We start from the raw sequence: 17,213 nt of genomic DNA on the forward strand, positions 1-17,213 counted from the left end.
ACAGTATGGAGTTTCCTCAAAAAGTTAAAAATAGAATTTATTTAATGTTTTAATCAAAGACAATCATTTTGATTAAATGGAGGATGATTCTATCTCTGCATAGATGTAGGCTATAGTCATAATTGCTAGCATAGTCAGAACTTTCCTCAGAGAGCAAGATTAGATCTGATCAATTGCTTTAACAAGTACTTTTTTTGAGCCCCATTGGACAGCAAAATAAAGCATGGGAGAAATTATGTTTGTTTTAAAACAGAATTGAGAGTAGAAATTGCCAAATGTACTTCTCTATCATGGAATAAGCTAAATGTGTCCCCCATAAAACTTTAAAATTTGATCAAGTCTGCTCAGTGAACTTGTCAAAATATCAAAACTATCCCCCAGATACCTAAATGAGTTAACTTGTCAAAAGACGTTTTTTTAAAATTATTGGTCTAGATGTCACTGTGCTTTCCAAAACTATTTCAGTTTTGGCATAATTAAAGGTTAGAAGTTCTTTCAAGCAATAATTGGCCAAAATTTCTTGAAGCTATTTCTGGATGGAAGGTCATGTCATCAGTATGTTAGAGGACCTCTCTGCAACATCAGGAGGCACACATCTAGTTCACCTAAAAGCTTTTCATGCTAAGAAGGGAAAGACTATTTGACTCTTTGTCTTTTCTTCTTAAAGCAGATGTTTGCCCTGACGGAGAGGGTTAGTTTTTCTTTTTCTTTTTCTTTCTTTCTTTCTTTTTTTTTTTTTGGTTGAAGTATAATTAATATAAAATCCCATTAGTTTCAGGGATACAGCATATTGAGTCCACAATTCTATACAGTACTCAGTGCTCATATTTTTCTTTGTCTTATGATAATATATCCTTAAAGGCTTTTTAAGGAATTTGAAAAAGCCCTGAGATATTTGTGTCATATAGTTTGGCACATAAGTGATTATTGTCTGTGTTATGAAAATCAGGTGACATGTCAAAAATTCTACCAAAAAGGGGCGCCTGGGTGGCTCAGTAGTTAAGCGTCTGCCTTCAGCTCAGGTCATGATCCCAGGGTCCTGGGGTCGAGCTCCGCATCTGGCTCCCTTCTTGGCAGGAAGCCTGCTTCTCCCTCTCCCACTCCCCCTGCTTGTGTTCCCTCTCTCACTGTCTCTCTCTCTGTCAAAAAATAAATAAAATCTTAAAAAAAAAATTCTACCAAAAAATTAGTTAACAGAAACTGATTTTAATAGAAACTAAGATTGTGGTTGATGGTGTGGTATTTATACCTATAACTTTTCCTTTCCTCTTGTTAAATGTTACATTTGAAAAACTGTGTCTATAATTAATTGACAACTTTTTTTTAGGAGCTCTCTATGTAAATGAGCTCTACTTACATTTTTAGAAGTCTGTACTACACATTTGGTATATACTGAGGGAATGATATATAAGGAGTTAAGTTAATGACATTAACAGCAATTTTTAAGAACTTTAAGAAATTATATGGAACACTTTTTAAAAAAAATTTTATTTAAAATTCAATTTAATTAACATATAGTGTATTTTTAGTTTCAGAGGTAGAGTTTAGTGATTCATCAGTTGTATATAACACCCAGTGCTCATTACATCAAGTGCCCTCCTTAATGCCCATCCACCCAGTTACCCCATCCCCCCACCCAACTCCCCTAAGTGGAGCACTTTTAAATTTAAAACATTTAATCATATTCATGAACAAAAGGGATAGAAAAAAGGAAGGGACACTGTATTTATTGAACACATACTATGTTCTAGTTACTTTGATACATGCTTTTCATAGGTAACTTTAAAGTTATTCATCCTGGTTAGTGAGTTATCTAAGGTTTCCAGAATATCAAATGTCTTCGAATTTTAGAAGCCATGACCAAATGTAGCATAAACAGTGAATTGTGCCTCTAATAGGCCTCTTCTCCCTGTGACCTTTCTTGGAACAATAGTACTCCAGAATCTGCTTTTCTGATAGGTGCTATTCAAAAAGCACAAAATCTTTGTGACAATGAGCTGCTTTAAATTGCCGAGTTCAGGGAGTCCTATAATTAACAGCCTATCTTGCTGGCTCTATGGGGATTGCTTTGTTTCCTAGCATGTTTATCAAACTAGAAACCAGAGAACCCAGTCCTTTCACCTTGGCATACAAAGAAACAAGCAAAACTGGTTTCATTATAACCAAAATCTGTCAGTATGGTTGACCCTGAACAGCTCAGGGGTTAGGGGCATTGACCCCTTATGTAGCTGAAAATCCGTGTATGACTTTTGACTCCCCAAAAACTTAACTACTAATAGCCTACTGTTGACTAGAAGCCTTACCAGTAACATAAACAGTTGATTAACACATATTTTGTATGTTATATGAATTATGTACTGTGTTCTTCAATAAAGTAAGCTAGAGAGGAGAAAATGTTATTAAATCATAAGGAAAATACACTAATAGTACTGTATTATATTTATTGAAAAAATCCTTATATAAGTGGGCCTGCACAGTTCGAAACTGTGTTGTTCAAAGGTCAACTGTATACCTATGGCAAAGTGGGGTTTCTTGCAAGATGTTTAGAGCAGAGAAATGAAAACTGCATATACTACAAAAGAATATACATAGGGGTTATACATTCTTATTCCATCTTAGCCTTCTCAGCCATCTATTACAAATACTTATTCAAATGCAAAGTTTAGAAATTATTTTTATCATAAATATTCAGGACCTCAAAGGGGAAGGACTAAACAAAAATAATGATAACAGCCCCATAACTGACAATTTTGTGCAATAACTGTGTGTTAGACATTGTTCTAAGCACTCTACGATGATTATCTTATTTCTTTCTTATAGGAGCTCTGTGATGGAATTTACTACTATTCCATTTTCTGTGTGAGGAAACATAGGCCCCCATAAGGCATCTAAGAAGTTAAGTAATTTTCTCCTGGTCATGTAACTACAGGCATACCTCAGAGGTATTGTGGGTTTGGTTCCAGACCACCTCAATACAGCGAGTTAAATAATGTTTTGGTTTCTCAAAGCATATAAGTTATGTTTACATTATACTTTACAATAAAGTGTTCAAGAGCATTATGTCTAAAAAATGTGCAAATCTTATTTTAAAAACACTCTATTGCTAAAAAATGCTAACTATCATCGAACTTGCAGTGAGTCATAATCTTTTTGCTGGTGGGGAGGGTCTTGCCTCAGTGTAGATGGCTGCTGACTGATTAGGGTGTTGGTTGCTGAAGGTTGGGGTGGTGTGGCAATTTCTTTAAATAAGAAAGAAAACAGTGATGTTTGCCACATTGATTGACTCTGTTTCACGAATGATTTCTCTGTAGCATGCAATCCTGTTTAGTAGCACTTTACCCACAGTAGAACTTCTTTCAAAAATGAGATCAGTCCTCTCCAGCCATGCCAGTGCTTTCATACCTAAGTTTATGTACTATTCTAAATCCTTTGTTATCATTTCACCAATCTTTACAGCATCTTCACCAGGAGTAGATTCTTTCTTTGCTCATCCATAAGAAACAACTCCTCATCCATTTAAGTTTTGTCATGTGACTGCAGCAATTCACATCTTCAGGCTCCACTTCTATTTCTAGTTCTCTTGCGATTTCCACCACATCTGCATTTACTTCTTCCACGGATGTCTTGAACCCCTTAAAGTCATTCATGAGGGCTGGCGCTGTCATCAACAAGAGAGGCAGCCTATCCTTTGGAGCTTTGAAGCCAAACATTGGCTTTTCTTCTCTAGCTATGAAAGTCATAGAAGGCATCTTCTTACAATATAAGACTATTTCATCTACACTGAATATTATTTAGTGTAGTCATCTTTATTAATTATTTGCTAGATGTTCTGGGTAACTTGCTGCAGCTTCTACATCAGCACTTGCAGCCTCACCTTGCACTTTTATGTTATGGAGATGGCTTCTTTCCTTAAATCTCTTGAGCTAACCTCTGCTAACTTCCAACATTTCTTTTGCAGCTTCCTTACCTCTCTCAACCTTCCTAGAATTGAAGAGAGTTAGGAGTCTTGCTTTATATTGGCTTTGGCATAAAGGAATGTTGTGTCTGGTTTGATCTTCTATCCAGACCACTGAAACTTTCTCCATATAAGCAAATAGGCTGTTTTGTGTTCTTATCATCCATGTGTTCGCTGGGGTAGTACTTTTAATTTCCTTCAAGAACTTTTCCTCTGTATTTACAACTTGTTTAACTGTTTGTGGCAAGAACTCTAGCTTTTGGCCTATCTTGGCTTTCAACATGCCTTTGTCACTAAGTTTAATCACTTCTAGCTTCTTCCAAGTACTTGAATACTTAAAGGCATTGTAGGGTTATTAATTGTCCTAATTTCAATATTGTGTCTCAGGGAATAGGAAGGCCCAAGAAAAGGGAGAGAGACAGGGAATGCCCTGTCAGTGAAGCAGTCAGAACACACACAACACTTACCAGTTGTTTGTCATTTTATATGGGTACAGTTTGTGACATCCAAAACACTGACAAGAATCACATCAAAGATCACTGATCCCAGATCACCATAGCAAATATAATAATAATGGAAAAGTGTGGAATATTGAGAGAATTACCAAAATATGACACAGAAACCTGAAGTGAGCAAATGCTGTTGAAAAAAATGGCACTGCCAATAGACTTGCTCAACACAATGTTGCCACAAAACTTCAGTTTGTAAAAAAAAAAAACCATAATATCTGAAGTGCAATAAAGCACAGCACAATAAGATGAGACATGCCTGTAATAAGTTGTAAGAGCTCCATAGCCTCCCCTAATGATGGCAAAATGGTCGTAACAACTCTAATTTCATATCCATTCAGTCTTCCAGAGAGGAGCGAGCCGTTTTTATCAGTTGCTATTTAAGTCCTGAAATTTTCAATCAGACCAGTTTAAAAACAGTTACTGTGGCCAGGGGAAAGTGATTGATGAAGGCCTGAGTCGCATTTCTACTCCTAAAGACAGAACATATGAACTAAGGAGAACAGGAGGGAGATGGAGCCTGAAATGAAAATTATAAATTGTCTTTGGAAGAAGGGGTCATGGATGCCAGAGAGGGAAGCAATAAATATCCATTGCATTTTTAAGATATAGTAACTGATGTTTAGAGCAGTTACTTGAACACACCTGTCACAGTGATATAGCTAGAGCTCAAAACCTCTCTTCGACTTCACTGTCTATACTGTAAAACACTGAGAGGCAATTTAATATAGTGGTTAAAGACACGGACTCTAAGATCAGCATGCTGAGTTTGAATCTCAACTCCACCATTTACTCAGTTGGCTAATTTACGTAACCCCTCTGTGCTTCTATCTTACCACCTTCTAGGATAGTGAAATAATAGATGTGAATTATTTATAACAGCACTGATATGGTATGATTTATCTAAATGTTTCCTATTAGTGGCTGTAGTGGTAATAGTGTTATTATTATAACTACTATAATATACTAAATTGAATTATTGAATATTTATTCAATATAATTATTTATAATAATTATTCAATTATTCAATTATTATTCAATTAAATAATATTCAATTGAATATTATTCAATTATTCAATTATTCAATTGATTATTGAATATTATCAATAAGCATTCCTTGTGGCATAGTCATAGTCTTTCTATGATGACCAATTATGATTTAGATTATGATTAACCTATGCAATGACCATTCCAGACTTCTTCATTAAGTACACACGTTTCAGACACTGGGCTAGGTGCTAGTGAATCTGAAGATGAAAATATAAAGTCCTAATCTTTAGAGAGATTGCTGGCTAGTGAGTAGACAGATTTATAATAAGCAATTACAATATAGCATTTTTTGGTAAGTATGTACCAGAAGAATATGCAAGTTATCTTGAAGACATAGTACCTCACAGCCAGGAGAATCCAGAAAAGTTTTACTAAGGAAGTAATGCTTGTGTTGAATTTTAAAGAATGTATAGGTGTCATCCACATGGACCAGATAGAAGGTCAGAGAAAACAGCATGTGCAAAAAGGCATTGATATGCAAGCAGATGAATAAAGCAGATGCAGAGGGTCCATGGGAGGAGAGGTGAAGGAGATGAGCTTGGAGAGCTAAGTAGTAAAAGTATCCATCAGAGAGCAATGAGATTGCTTTGTCTATTTTTGTTTATGAAACAGTTTTGGAGGGTAGAAGTGGGGCACTCTCATTTAAGATGACAAGTCATAAATATAAGTTGCTGTTTCAGACAGTGACTTAAGATGAAAATGAAGTGGTCATATGAAGAATGACTGATATCCTACTTATAAATTCCTCCAAGATTACCTAGAAAAGAGAAAATGTGATTTTCTCTCTTCTAATCATCTAAGTTAGTGAAAGTCTTTCCGTAGCTTTCCTCTGCAAGCAATCTGTTTCTGGTCAATGCATCCTGTAACTGTCCATATGCTAACTGTACTTTCTCTGTTCATGTTAGCTTATTCACTAGGTAGACATTTTGTCAGTTGTTGGTGTCACCTAACTTAGGTGATAGGACATAAGAAAAGCATTCATGTCTGTTTGGTTTTTTACAGCATTTACATCAGTGTCCAAATGCAGATAAGTGCTTCAAAATCATCATGATAATGACTGGACATTCCCAAATCTGCCACATACATCTTAGATTAAAAAAAAAAAAATCCCAATTGGCATGTTTTAATGTGCTTCCTTATTAGTTTATGCCAAAATTTTCAATTATTCTCCCATAATGACAGTTTTAAGAATATGACGCTGCTCAAAATCTGGGACTCTGTATTGTTGTTTATTTCCTTGTGAAATTTTATTGTAAATGTGTCCACTGCTTTCCTGGCAAAATACTATATTGTACTTAGCTATTAAAAGTCTGAAGCTATTAAAAGTCCTTCAACAGATGAATGGATAAACAAGTTAGTGAAATACTACTTAGCAATAAAAAAAAATGAACTGGTAATGCAGGCAACAACATGGATGAATCTTAAGAACATCATGCGGAGTAAAAAAAAAATGTAGACACAAAATAATGCTGTAGTGTTCCATTTATTTGGAAATGGAACATTTCCAAATGGCACATTTAATCCAGAGTGATGGTAAACAGACCAGTGGTTGCTTCGAGCCAGAGGTAGGGTATGGAGATTGTCTGGGAAAAGGAGCAAGAGAATCCTTTCAAGGTGATGGAAGTGCTCTGTTTCTTGACTGTGGCAGTGCTTGTGGTCGAATATACATTTGTCACAACTCTTCTAATGATACGTTTAAAATGAGTATGTTTTATTGTTCGTAATTTAATCTAAATGAAGATCATTTAAAGAAAAGTATGAAGGAGAATTGCTCTGTTACAGTCAGATCATGAGGGAGAAAAACAAGGCATCTTGATGTCATGTGCATCTGTATAAACAACTATACTAGTTTCCTATGGCTGCTGCAACAAATTATCACAAATTGAGTGGCTTAACACACTGGAAATTTATTGTTTCACAGTTCTGGAGACCAGTAGTCAGAAATCAAGCTGTTGATTGGGCCCACTCTCTTTGGAGGCTCCTGGGAAGAATCCTTCCTTGCCTTTTCCAACTTCTCGTGACTATCAGCATTCCTTGGCTTCCTTGGCTTGTGACAACATCATTCCAATCTCTGTCTCCATCTTCATATCTTCTCCTTTGTGTGTCTCTCTCTTATAAAAACACTTGACAGTGGATTTTGTGCCCAGCTGGATAATCCATGATGATCATATACAAAGACCTTTTTTCCAAATAAGGTAATATTCATAGGTTCTGGGGATTAAGATGTGGACATTTTGGGGCAAAGGGAGTGGGGCCCCCTTTAGACTATATCAACTAGTATTATTCATTAATATAATGCTTTTCCATCAGTAAAATAGAATTGTCCTTCACTTTTTTAACAGTGTTCTGGTATCATTATGGGATACTGTGGGTGCATACACACCCTACTCTCTTTTCCATAGCTTCCTGGAATGAATCTAATTTTCCTTGTGTCACAGTGTTAAGACCAGTGACTCTAGTTGAAGTTTAGGAGAACTAGAACTGCCTCATTCAGGTGATCTGTCTTGGAAAAAAGGAACTATGTAGATAAGCAAAGCTCCCTAGAGTTCTACATTAGGTTTGGAGACAAAGGCCCAACTATTAATGTGATCTTGCTTTATTCTGCCTTCTTTATGAATATAGGAACTTTGCAAGGTTGGTAGGAGTAGTTAAGAATAAAATTTGAATTTTTTGGATTCTTTGATCAAAATAGCATCACTGTATCACCCCAATTCTGATAAATAGAATAGAAACTGTGAATAGGAAATTTTCATCAACCAAATCTCTTATAATTTGTTGAAGACAGACCAACACATCATATAACTGAAGATTTCAGTTTGACACACTTTTGTTTGCACTATGTTGTCTTGCAGACACTGAACTAAACATGTGCATAAAATGCAGGCCCTCTCCAGTTCACTTGTTTGTTGTGATGGGTTGGGGGTAGGGTGGCAGATTGCCTAAAAGGAAAATGTTGATCTCAAATCAAAATTCTGAACAATAGGAATTTGTTCATGCTTTTTCACACAGTATTGTAAATAAAGTTTAAAAAAAACCAGAAACTTCAGAATGAGCTACGGTACAGATCCAAGCAAACATGAACCACCGTAGGTTCTGCCTTAAAGAAAAGTTACAACTTTATATGGTCGCAAATGCTGCCAGGGCATGGGAAGTGAGATTTATTACCCAGTGTGTTTGCACTGCCAATGTCAGTAACTATGGTGGAAGAAATGTTTTTGGAGTGTCTGTGCCAGGATGGTATAGCTGCTTGGGAAAAGAAAAATTGATGTTGCAGAAATAACTAGCTTACCCCAGGATCCTCTAATCCTCCTTATCAAATATCAATTTTTTTCTCACAGATAAATTAGAAAACCATTTTGCTGATTTTATTGTGTCATGCAAATAGTTGGAGAGCCCAGTTTACAATCTTTGTTAATTTATGGAATGTAGATAGAGAAATAGACAATAGGTGGATAGATAAACAAAATGTTAATAGAATTTATTATAGAAACCCTGGGTTTTTTTGAGAAGGACTTGGGCTTTTTGTTTGTTTTGTTCTGCTTTTACGATGAGGCAGGATTCTGTGCAGGCCCAATAGCTCATTGATCTCCATTCAGCCCCTTTTTGGTGTTACATTTCCCACTTTATACATTTGCGGACTGAGGCAGTCCGCAAGGACTCCAAGGAAACGTTCTCCAAGGAAAGCAAATCAGTGACAGAGTCTCCTGGCTTTATGTCTGAACCCCAAACCACTAGACTATGCTTTCCATATGTATTTTGATCTTATCAAATTAAGTTTGTGATGAGAAAGGAAAGTTATCTAGTATTCGAGTCAGAAAATTAATTCCCCAATTTATTGTATCCCATTGAGAATTAGTCACATTCCAGGTTGATAGCTTTCAACTTTTTTTTTTTTTGAGTGAGAACCAAATTATAAAATATGCCCAATCTCACAACTTAGAGACAGATGGACTGATTTTTTTTTCTAGGCCTATCACAAAATAATCTTTAGGTAAGCAGTTAATCAATGAAACTTCCATTTCAAAGCATATAAATCTGAAGTAAATTTAAATTTAGCATGGATGGGTAACCTTTCAGACTAAAACATGTGTACCCAGTAGTGAAATAAGTTATTTCCTTTTTCAATAACAAAAACTTTCTTTTTTTCTCTTTAGAAAAAAAATTGCTCTGTTAAATAGTGTGGTATTTTTAACAAAATGTTAAAATTTAATAAATGATAAGTGGCAGATTATAAGAGCCTCAAAGACATTAGCTCACCACTGAAAATACCCCCCTCCAAATTCGGAATTATAGACCAGTGAGCTATTAAAAATTATATACTACTCGAGCTCTATGGTCTTGAAGTTATAGGAAGAGAGTTTAGGTTGAAGATAATACAGGGTTAACAGTTGTATTATTATCTGAGAATTAGTCATTAGTATTTCATTTTTCCTCTCCATTTCCTAAATCACACAGTAGCTAATTTTCATCTGTGTTTACTCTCCCTTAACATTTTACTTTGGGCTGATACCAAGTAAGCAAAGTTTTAGACCAAAAGGAAAATTTCTGTGGGAGTGATCAGGTTTTATAAGGTGAAAGAACATCTTGAACTCATAGAATCCAGAAGTGTGTTTCCTCCCTTGGTTTGCTGACAGTACGGGTATTTTGGCTTGTGGAGTGGCCCTTAGAAATATCATGGATTATGGATCGAAGGAAATAGCATGTGTGGTTTTAGTTACCACCTATTGTGAATGACTTCCAAATCTATCTCAGCAACCCTGACCTCTCACTCTTTCTTGGCCTCTATTTCTTGCAATCTGAATAACATCTCTTTTTGGAAACATTGCAAATACCAAAAGAACTGATGGTTTGAGGCTGATAGGACTTTGTCCTTATTTCTTTTTTTAACACCTTTATTGCGGTATAATTGATATACAAGGAAACTGCAAATATCCAATGTATACATTTGAGTTTGGACATATGAATATACCTGTGAAATCATCACTGCAATCAAGGTAATAGGCATATCTATCACCTCTAACAGTTTCCTTGTGTCCTTTTTATTTTTGTGTGTGATAAGAACACTTATCTACACTCTTAACAAATGAGATCTACCCTCCTAACAAAATTTTAAGTGGGCAATACAGTATTGTTAACTGTTGACACTATGTTGTATACCAGATCCCCAGAACTTATATTGCACAACTGACACTTTAAATCAATAGATATTCCTCTCTCCCCATTCCCTGGTAACCATTTTCTTCTCTACCCAGTCCCTTATAACCATTGTTCTATTCTCTGCTTCTATAAATTTGACTATTTTTTAAACCTTATGTAAGTGGAATCAGGCAGTATTTGTCCTTCTGCGTCCAGCTTATTTCACTTAGCATAATGTCCTCCAGATTTATCCATATTGTCGCAAATGGCAGGATTTTCTTTCTTTGAAAAAAACCCTCTAAGTCAGCTTACAAGAAATCAACCTTCTATAAATGAGGTTGACACTGTTAATCCATTACAAGTGTAATATCCTTTTTTGAGTTGTTATTTCATTAATGGTGAAGAACTTAGTCTTGTTATTTGCACCCTCTTGCGCCATCATGGGATGTCATTGCGTACATACACTGAACATCTATTGATACATGTTTATTGAACACCTACCTTACAGTCACTGTGATAGGTATAGGGATTACAAGTTGAATAAGTTAGTACCTGTCTCAGGGTACAGTGATTTATTTTTGTAGATCTGTTTTGGTTTCACCAATGTAATAAATAGATGTCCATGTCTTCTTTTTCTTGTTACACAGAGGAAACGGATGATTAATTCTCCTCTGCTAACTTAATTATTGAATTATATTGAATTCAATTGTATTAAAACTATCAGATTATAAATCTGTCTTTCCAATTATACTGTAGGTTTCTTGATTGTAGAGATCAGTCTTTCTCTTGATATCCATGGAGCCTAAAAACACAGCAGTGTGACACAATACCAAGCAGATAATAGCCACTTAATTGATATGTTTAAATATAAAGGAAAGTATTTTAAAAGATCATCTTGCTTTATTAAAAATTATTAGTCATATTATTTTGAAAGCTACCTTTTGGCCACATCTATATGTTTATGATTACCAAAGATTCTTATGCTCATTAAACTTTTCAGAGTGTCAAGGACAATGGTAACAAAGTAAATGCTAGCCTAAATGCTAGCCTCCCAGTCTTTGGGAGTTTAACAGTAGTAACAAAATTTCAAGAGGAAGAGAATATTTTCTGACTTGAAGTTTCATTTACATTTTCTAGATTAGTGATTGATTTCTTTTTTAACAAGATTCTAACTTGGGAATTGTGTAGGATGAAGTCCTATTATCCCCTGCCAACATCATTTTTTTTGTTTTGTTTTGTTTAATTGGGTGAATCCCACTCTTAATCCTAACTCTCCTTCTGGAGTCCATTTTCAATTAACTGTGACATGCTATTACTGGACATATGATTTTTTTTTTTTACCTTGTGTTATAATTGCATTAGCTACTTCAAAATAATTTTTTAAAAGATTTTGTGATCTAAATTATTGGCAGTATTAAAGAACATAGTTTTAAAAGCAAAAAGAGTATATAGAATTTCACAAATACTGATTCCTGCTTGTTATAGAAAATAATGCTGTCTTTTCTTCTCCTTATACCTTATTTTTTATTTTTTTTATTTTAAAGATTTTATTTATTTATTTGACAGAGACACGGTGAGAGAGGGAACTCAAGCGGGGGAGTGGGGAGGGAGAAGCAGGCTTCCCGCTGAGCAGGGAGCCCGATGCGGGGCTCCATCCCAGGACCCTGGGATCATGACCTGAGCAGAAGGAAGATGCTTAACGACTGAGCCACCCAGGCGCCCCACCTTAAACCTTATATTTTAAAATAAATTTTAAAATTAAATCCTAAGAATACAAAAGGGCAGATAAGCAAATCTGATTTACTCTGATTTATACTGAAGAATACTGAGTCCATTAGCTGTAATTCATGTGTAGTCTCAAGTAATAGCTAAGAAAAGGTTTGTCATGAACTTCAGCTTTCTTATGTTTGAAATTTTAAAAAATTATTTCAGCATATATAAGCATCAACTCGATAATAGCATAAATGTGCTTTTTTTTATGAATGTGCTTTTTAAGCTTGTCCAGTTATATCTTACAATCAGCGAAAGCAAGTAGACAAAATAGAACATGCAGTCTTCTGTGTTCAGCTGTTTCAGAACTGGTTTAAATGGAAAAATCGCTTTAAAGATTTGGCTTTCTTAAGAAAGCCCTCTATATTGAAGCAGTGTGCAACTGAGGTCCTCTAGTGTTACAGCTGAATATGGCATCAGTTTTTAAGATTTTATGAATTGTGTGTGTTTATGTCAGAGAAAGAGAACAAGGACAAGAGAGATTACTACTGTAAACTTGACTCACAGAGCCAAATGAGCTTAGAAAACTAGGTTCTTAACGTTTTATTTGTTAGTCAATCTCAAGCAAAGTTTTTTTCTTTTGTTTTTAAAAGGGGAGACATTTGCCTTTCATATGCACATATTTATCAATGTTACTGTAGTTGTTTTAAAGCTTGGGATCTTTTTCTTTCCATAGTTGGTTTATTTTTTGAGGATGTTTATGAAAACTCCATTAATTTAAAATTGTTTTTGTTTCACACATTCCCCATTTGCTTTAGAGTGACTGTTGTGGCTCTCTAATATGGGGGAAACTATTTGATAAAGAGAAATAGTTTAAATAAGCATTCCTTATAAATAGTAACTTTTATTTTTTCTTTTTTACATACTTCATGGAGAATATCAATTTATTTTATTTTATTTATTTTTTTTAAAGATTTTATTTATTTATTTGAAAGAGCGAGAAAGAGAGAGAGAGAGAAAGAGAGAGAGAGAACACATGAGAGGGGGAGGATCAGAGGGAGAAGCAGACTCCCCGCTGAGCAGGGAGCCTGATGCGGGACTCGATCCCAGGACTCCAGGATCATGACCTGAGGTGAAGGCAGTCACTTAACCAGCTGAGCCACCCAGGCGCCCTCAATTTATTTTAAAATATGGCTGACAACCAGGGATTATCTGACATTTGAGGAAAAAAAAAATCAGAGACAAAAAGCCAAGGGAGGAAAACAAAAAAACAAAAAAACTTACCCCAGAGGAAATGAAGATAACATCTTCCCCCACTTCGAATTAGTAGAATTCTAGTAACTATCCCAGAGAGACTCAAAAGAATAATGTATCCATACCAGAGAATAGGATCTATTGAAAAGGAACAACTACAGAATAGAACAAAGAGTCTAGAAATCAAATAATAGAATAGGGAGGACTAAATGCCATGCTCATAGGAAATAAAACAGAAACTTGATCTGGAGAATGGATCTTATTTTTACCTGCCCACTAAGAATTCTAACTAAAAGATACAGTAGAGGTAGAAAACAGTCAAAGACCTAACAAATCAACTTTTCCTTGTTAATTCTTCTGCTAGTAGAACATGTGAGTCTTCAGATTAAAAGGGCACACTTATTGCTTACTAACATAAACGCATAAATGCCTACACTCTGGACACACTGGACTAAAATTTTACAAGTCTAAGAATAAAGTGAAAAAGAATCCCAAGCTTCCAGAGAGGAATAACAAGCTATCTACAACAAAATTATATTGATACTGGACTTCTTACCATTAATAAAGAACACTTGAAGACAATGGAGAAATCTTTTTCCAAGTTTAAAGATAAGAATAAAACATTTTAAGATCTGTCATGCTTTAAAATTGTCCTACTCATGTCACACTTATGAAAAATTTTCTCATGGATGTATTCTAGCTAAATAAAAATACAAATAAAAAATGAAAAATAGGAGATATAAAAAATGATGGTAGCTCGTGATAACCTTCATGAATAGTTATAAAATTATAGTATCTATGAAATCCTGATGACTGAGATGTTTCTGCTTGAGAACTGGGGGTTAAGTGGCTTAGGTATATATATTTTTCTTAGTTATACAGTGACTATTTACTAATCATAGTATGGCAATGTGACAATCACTTCCCGTCTGTCTCAGAATGAAAGCCAAAGTCTTTAGAATGACCTAAATGGCCTACATGATCAGGCTCCTTGTTATGTTTCTGACCTCATCTCTTAACACCTTACTCTTGGCTCATTCTACTGCATGCACAGTGGCTTCATTGCACTTTTTGAACTGCTGTGCAGTCTCCCAGTTCAGGACTTGCTTACTGTGCCCTCTGCCTGAATCACCTATTTCCCAGAGAGCTGCATGTCTTTTTCACTTCTTTTAGATTTCTGCACAAATGTCACCTTAGTAAGGGCTTCCTTGATCACACTCTATATGTATTAGCATCCTGCTACCCCAAATTCTCTTCTTCCCTACTTTTTTCTCGTTAGCACTTAATCATCATGTCATATTATGTATTTGCTTGTTTATTCATTTAGCCTTCAAGAAAGAATTGTAGATTTCTTTTATTTCACTTATGAAATTGGATAATGTAAAAATAATATAACTAATAAAAATCAGGAGTTGGGAAAGGAAAATGGGAAAGTTGTAAAAGTATGTTAATTATATCATCTTGCATAGCAAAGAAGACTTAATTATATTAACTAAAAGTCTAACCACCAGAAGAATTGAAAACAGAAACTGCTAAGGGTGGATACCTCTGGAAAGTCAGACTAGAATGAGATGAGAGGGATTTTCACTTTTCATGTCTTGTTCTTTCTTATGGTTTTAATTTAGAGGAGGGAGTCGTGTTGCAAGTATTTTTTTTTTTTTGAAAATTTTATTCAGCTTACTTTTTCTAACATCACGTTTTTTGAGCTATACTTTACATATTTTTAAATATAACCCTTTTAGTGTACAGATCAGTCAGTTTGACAAACTCAGTAGTGTCATCATCATCAAAATCAGGATAACAATTCCATTAAGTAAAATTTCCACATACTCTTTGTAGTCAACCCATCCCTCCAAGCAAGCCCATGATAATCAGTAACCTGTTATTCCATCCTTTTAATTTACATCTTTTATTTAATATGGGTTGCTTATAGCCTGAATATAATTGATTCTTAATTCCTATCCGATCTGACAATTCTTAGCTTTGACTTGGTGAGTTTAGATGTTTACATTTACATTTAATATAATGATTGATACATCCTAATTAAAATCTATTATTTCTAATTGTTCCATTTGTTCTCTGTGCTTTTTTTCCTTTTATTATGCCAGCTTTGGGGTTGACTATTTTTTTTTTTATAATTCCATTTTATCTCTACTGTTGGCTTATTTATATCTTTTTTAAAAAGTTACTTTTAGTGATTGCCTGTAGATATTAATTTAATTTTTTCAAAAGTCTAATTCAAGATGGCAAAAAAAATGGGTAGAAAAGAAATCTATACCAAAATGTTAATATTGATAAGTTGAGAGATTGGGTTTGAATTAGTCTTTCCTACTTTTCTGTATCTCATTCCTGACTTCCCACATGAATGGTGCTTGATTAAAAAAAAGAAAAAAAAGGAAAGAGATGGAGAGAGAGAGAGAGAAACTGGGCATCAGGGTGGAAGATGGCTTAGAAAGAATTAAAGAGAAATGTTTGATAAATCGTAAATTGCTGGAGGTTGTTTTGTGGATTGATATGGAAAGTAACCTCATGTATATCTACCATAGAACATATTTTAGCCATTTTTCAGGGACTTAGGCATTTTGTCTTGAGCAGGAACAGTGGTTTTCCTTGACTTAGTTCTGCCATATATCTGAAACTTTTCTGGTAATTTGGCAAAGCCAAACCTGCAGAAGGTTAATTGCACACCACCAAAATTCAACTCCCTCCCTGGAAAAACAAATACTGCTCTTAGAGTAGCCTTAGGAAACTGTAGGATCTTTGCCAGATCAATTCTGTTGTAATCAGAAAATCCAAAATATGTATATAGTGGATATTTTATAAATTGTATAGATTGTATTTTCTTTGAATAGAAGAGGAATAATAAAAATATAACTCTGAATTTTTATAACCTCATTTCATTCTTTAAAACAGATTCCGTGTCTGCTTTGTAATTGATCTATTGATCTGTGACTTTTTGTCTTCTTCGTAGCTATTCAAAGGTTTTGTGCATTGCATTTGAGGTACTCCAAGGTTTGCAGTATATGAACAAACACGGTATAGTACACCGAGCACTGTCTCCTCATAATATTCTTTTGGACCGAAAGGTAATTGCCAAATAATACATTAAATATTTGTTTGTTGTTTGTGGTTGGAAGCTACTGAAATCAAACCCACTCAGAGGGACTATAGAGTACAAATATATTTTAATAATATTCATAATGAAATGTCTCTATGAAAGTGATATCTTTTTGGTGGTTAGAAAAAAAACAGCTATCTTTAAATTATATAAATCCATGTGTTTTTCACATGCATTATTCTTTTTTTCCCAAGATTCATTTTCTATCTTCATGTTGGGTTTTTCCTTTCATTTGCTTCCTGAAAAATAGGTATGGTAGCTTCCCAGTCCATTCCTCCTGAATTTGCTTTCATTTTAAGAAAGCTGCTCTATTTACATGGAGTATTTTGTCATAAGACAGCTGCACTGTATTTTCTCCTCTTTATTTTTCTTCTTCCCTATTTTTTCTTTTTTCTTTTTTTCTCCATTTATCTTCTTTATTTACCAGTTGTTCATACCTACTTCTTTTCTTATTGGAATGCCACTTCTCCACTTGGAAATC

The 17,213-nt window shown here is 34.7% G+C and overlaps 1 protein-coding gene across 2 annotated transcripts in view; it reads left to right on the forward strand.

The window, feature by feature from the left end:
• Positions 1-17,213, forward strand: part of TBCK (TBC1 domain containing kinase) — a 235,859-nt gene that overhangs the window by 34,291 nt on the left and 184,355 nt on the right. For both annotated transcript variants that reach the window (XM_028121310.2, XM_028121311.1), the window contains exon 4: positions 16,586-16,700. In XM_028121310.2, coding sequence (XP_027977111.1) covers positions 16,586-16,700 — 115 coding nt within the window. The remainder of the gene's footprint in view (positions 1-16,585; positions 16,701-17,213) is intronic.

The sequence above is a fragment of the Eumetopias jubatus genome, unplaced genomic scaffold (assembly GCF_037043125.1).
Source record: "Eumetopias jubatus isolate StellerSeaLion01/CBP00866 unplaced genomic scaffold, mEumJub1_p1.0 scaffold_2, whole genome shotgun sequence".
Taxonomy (NCBI): Eukaryota; Metazoa; Chordata; class Mammalia; order Carnivora; family Otariidae; genus Eumetopias; species Eumetopias jubatus.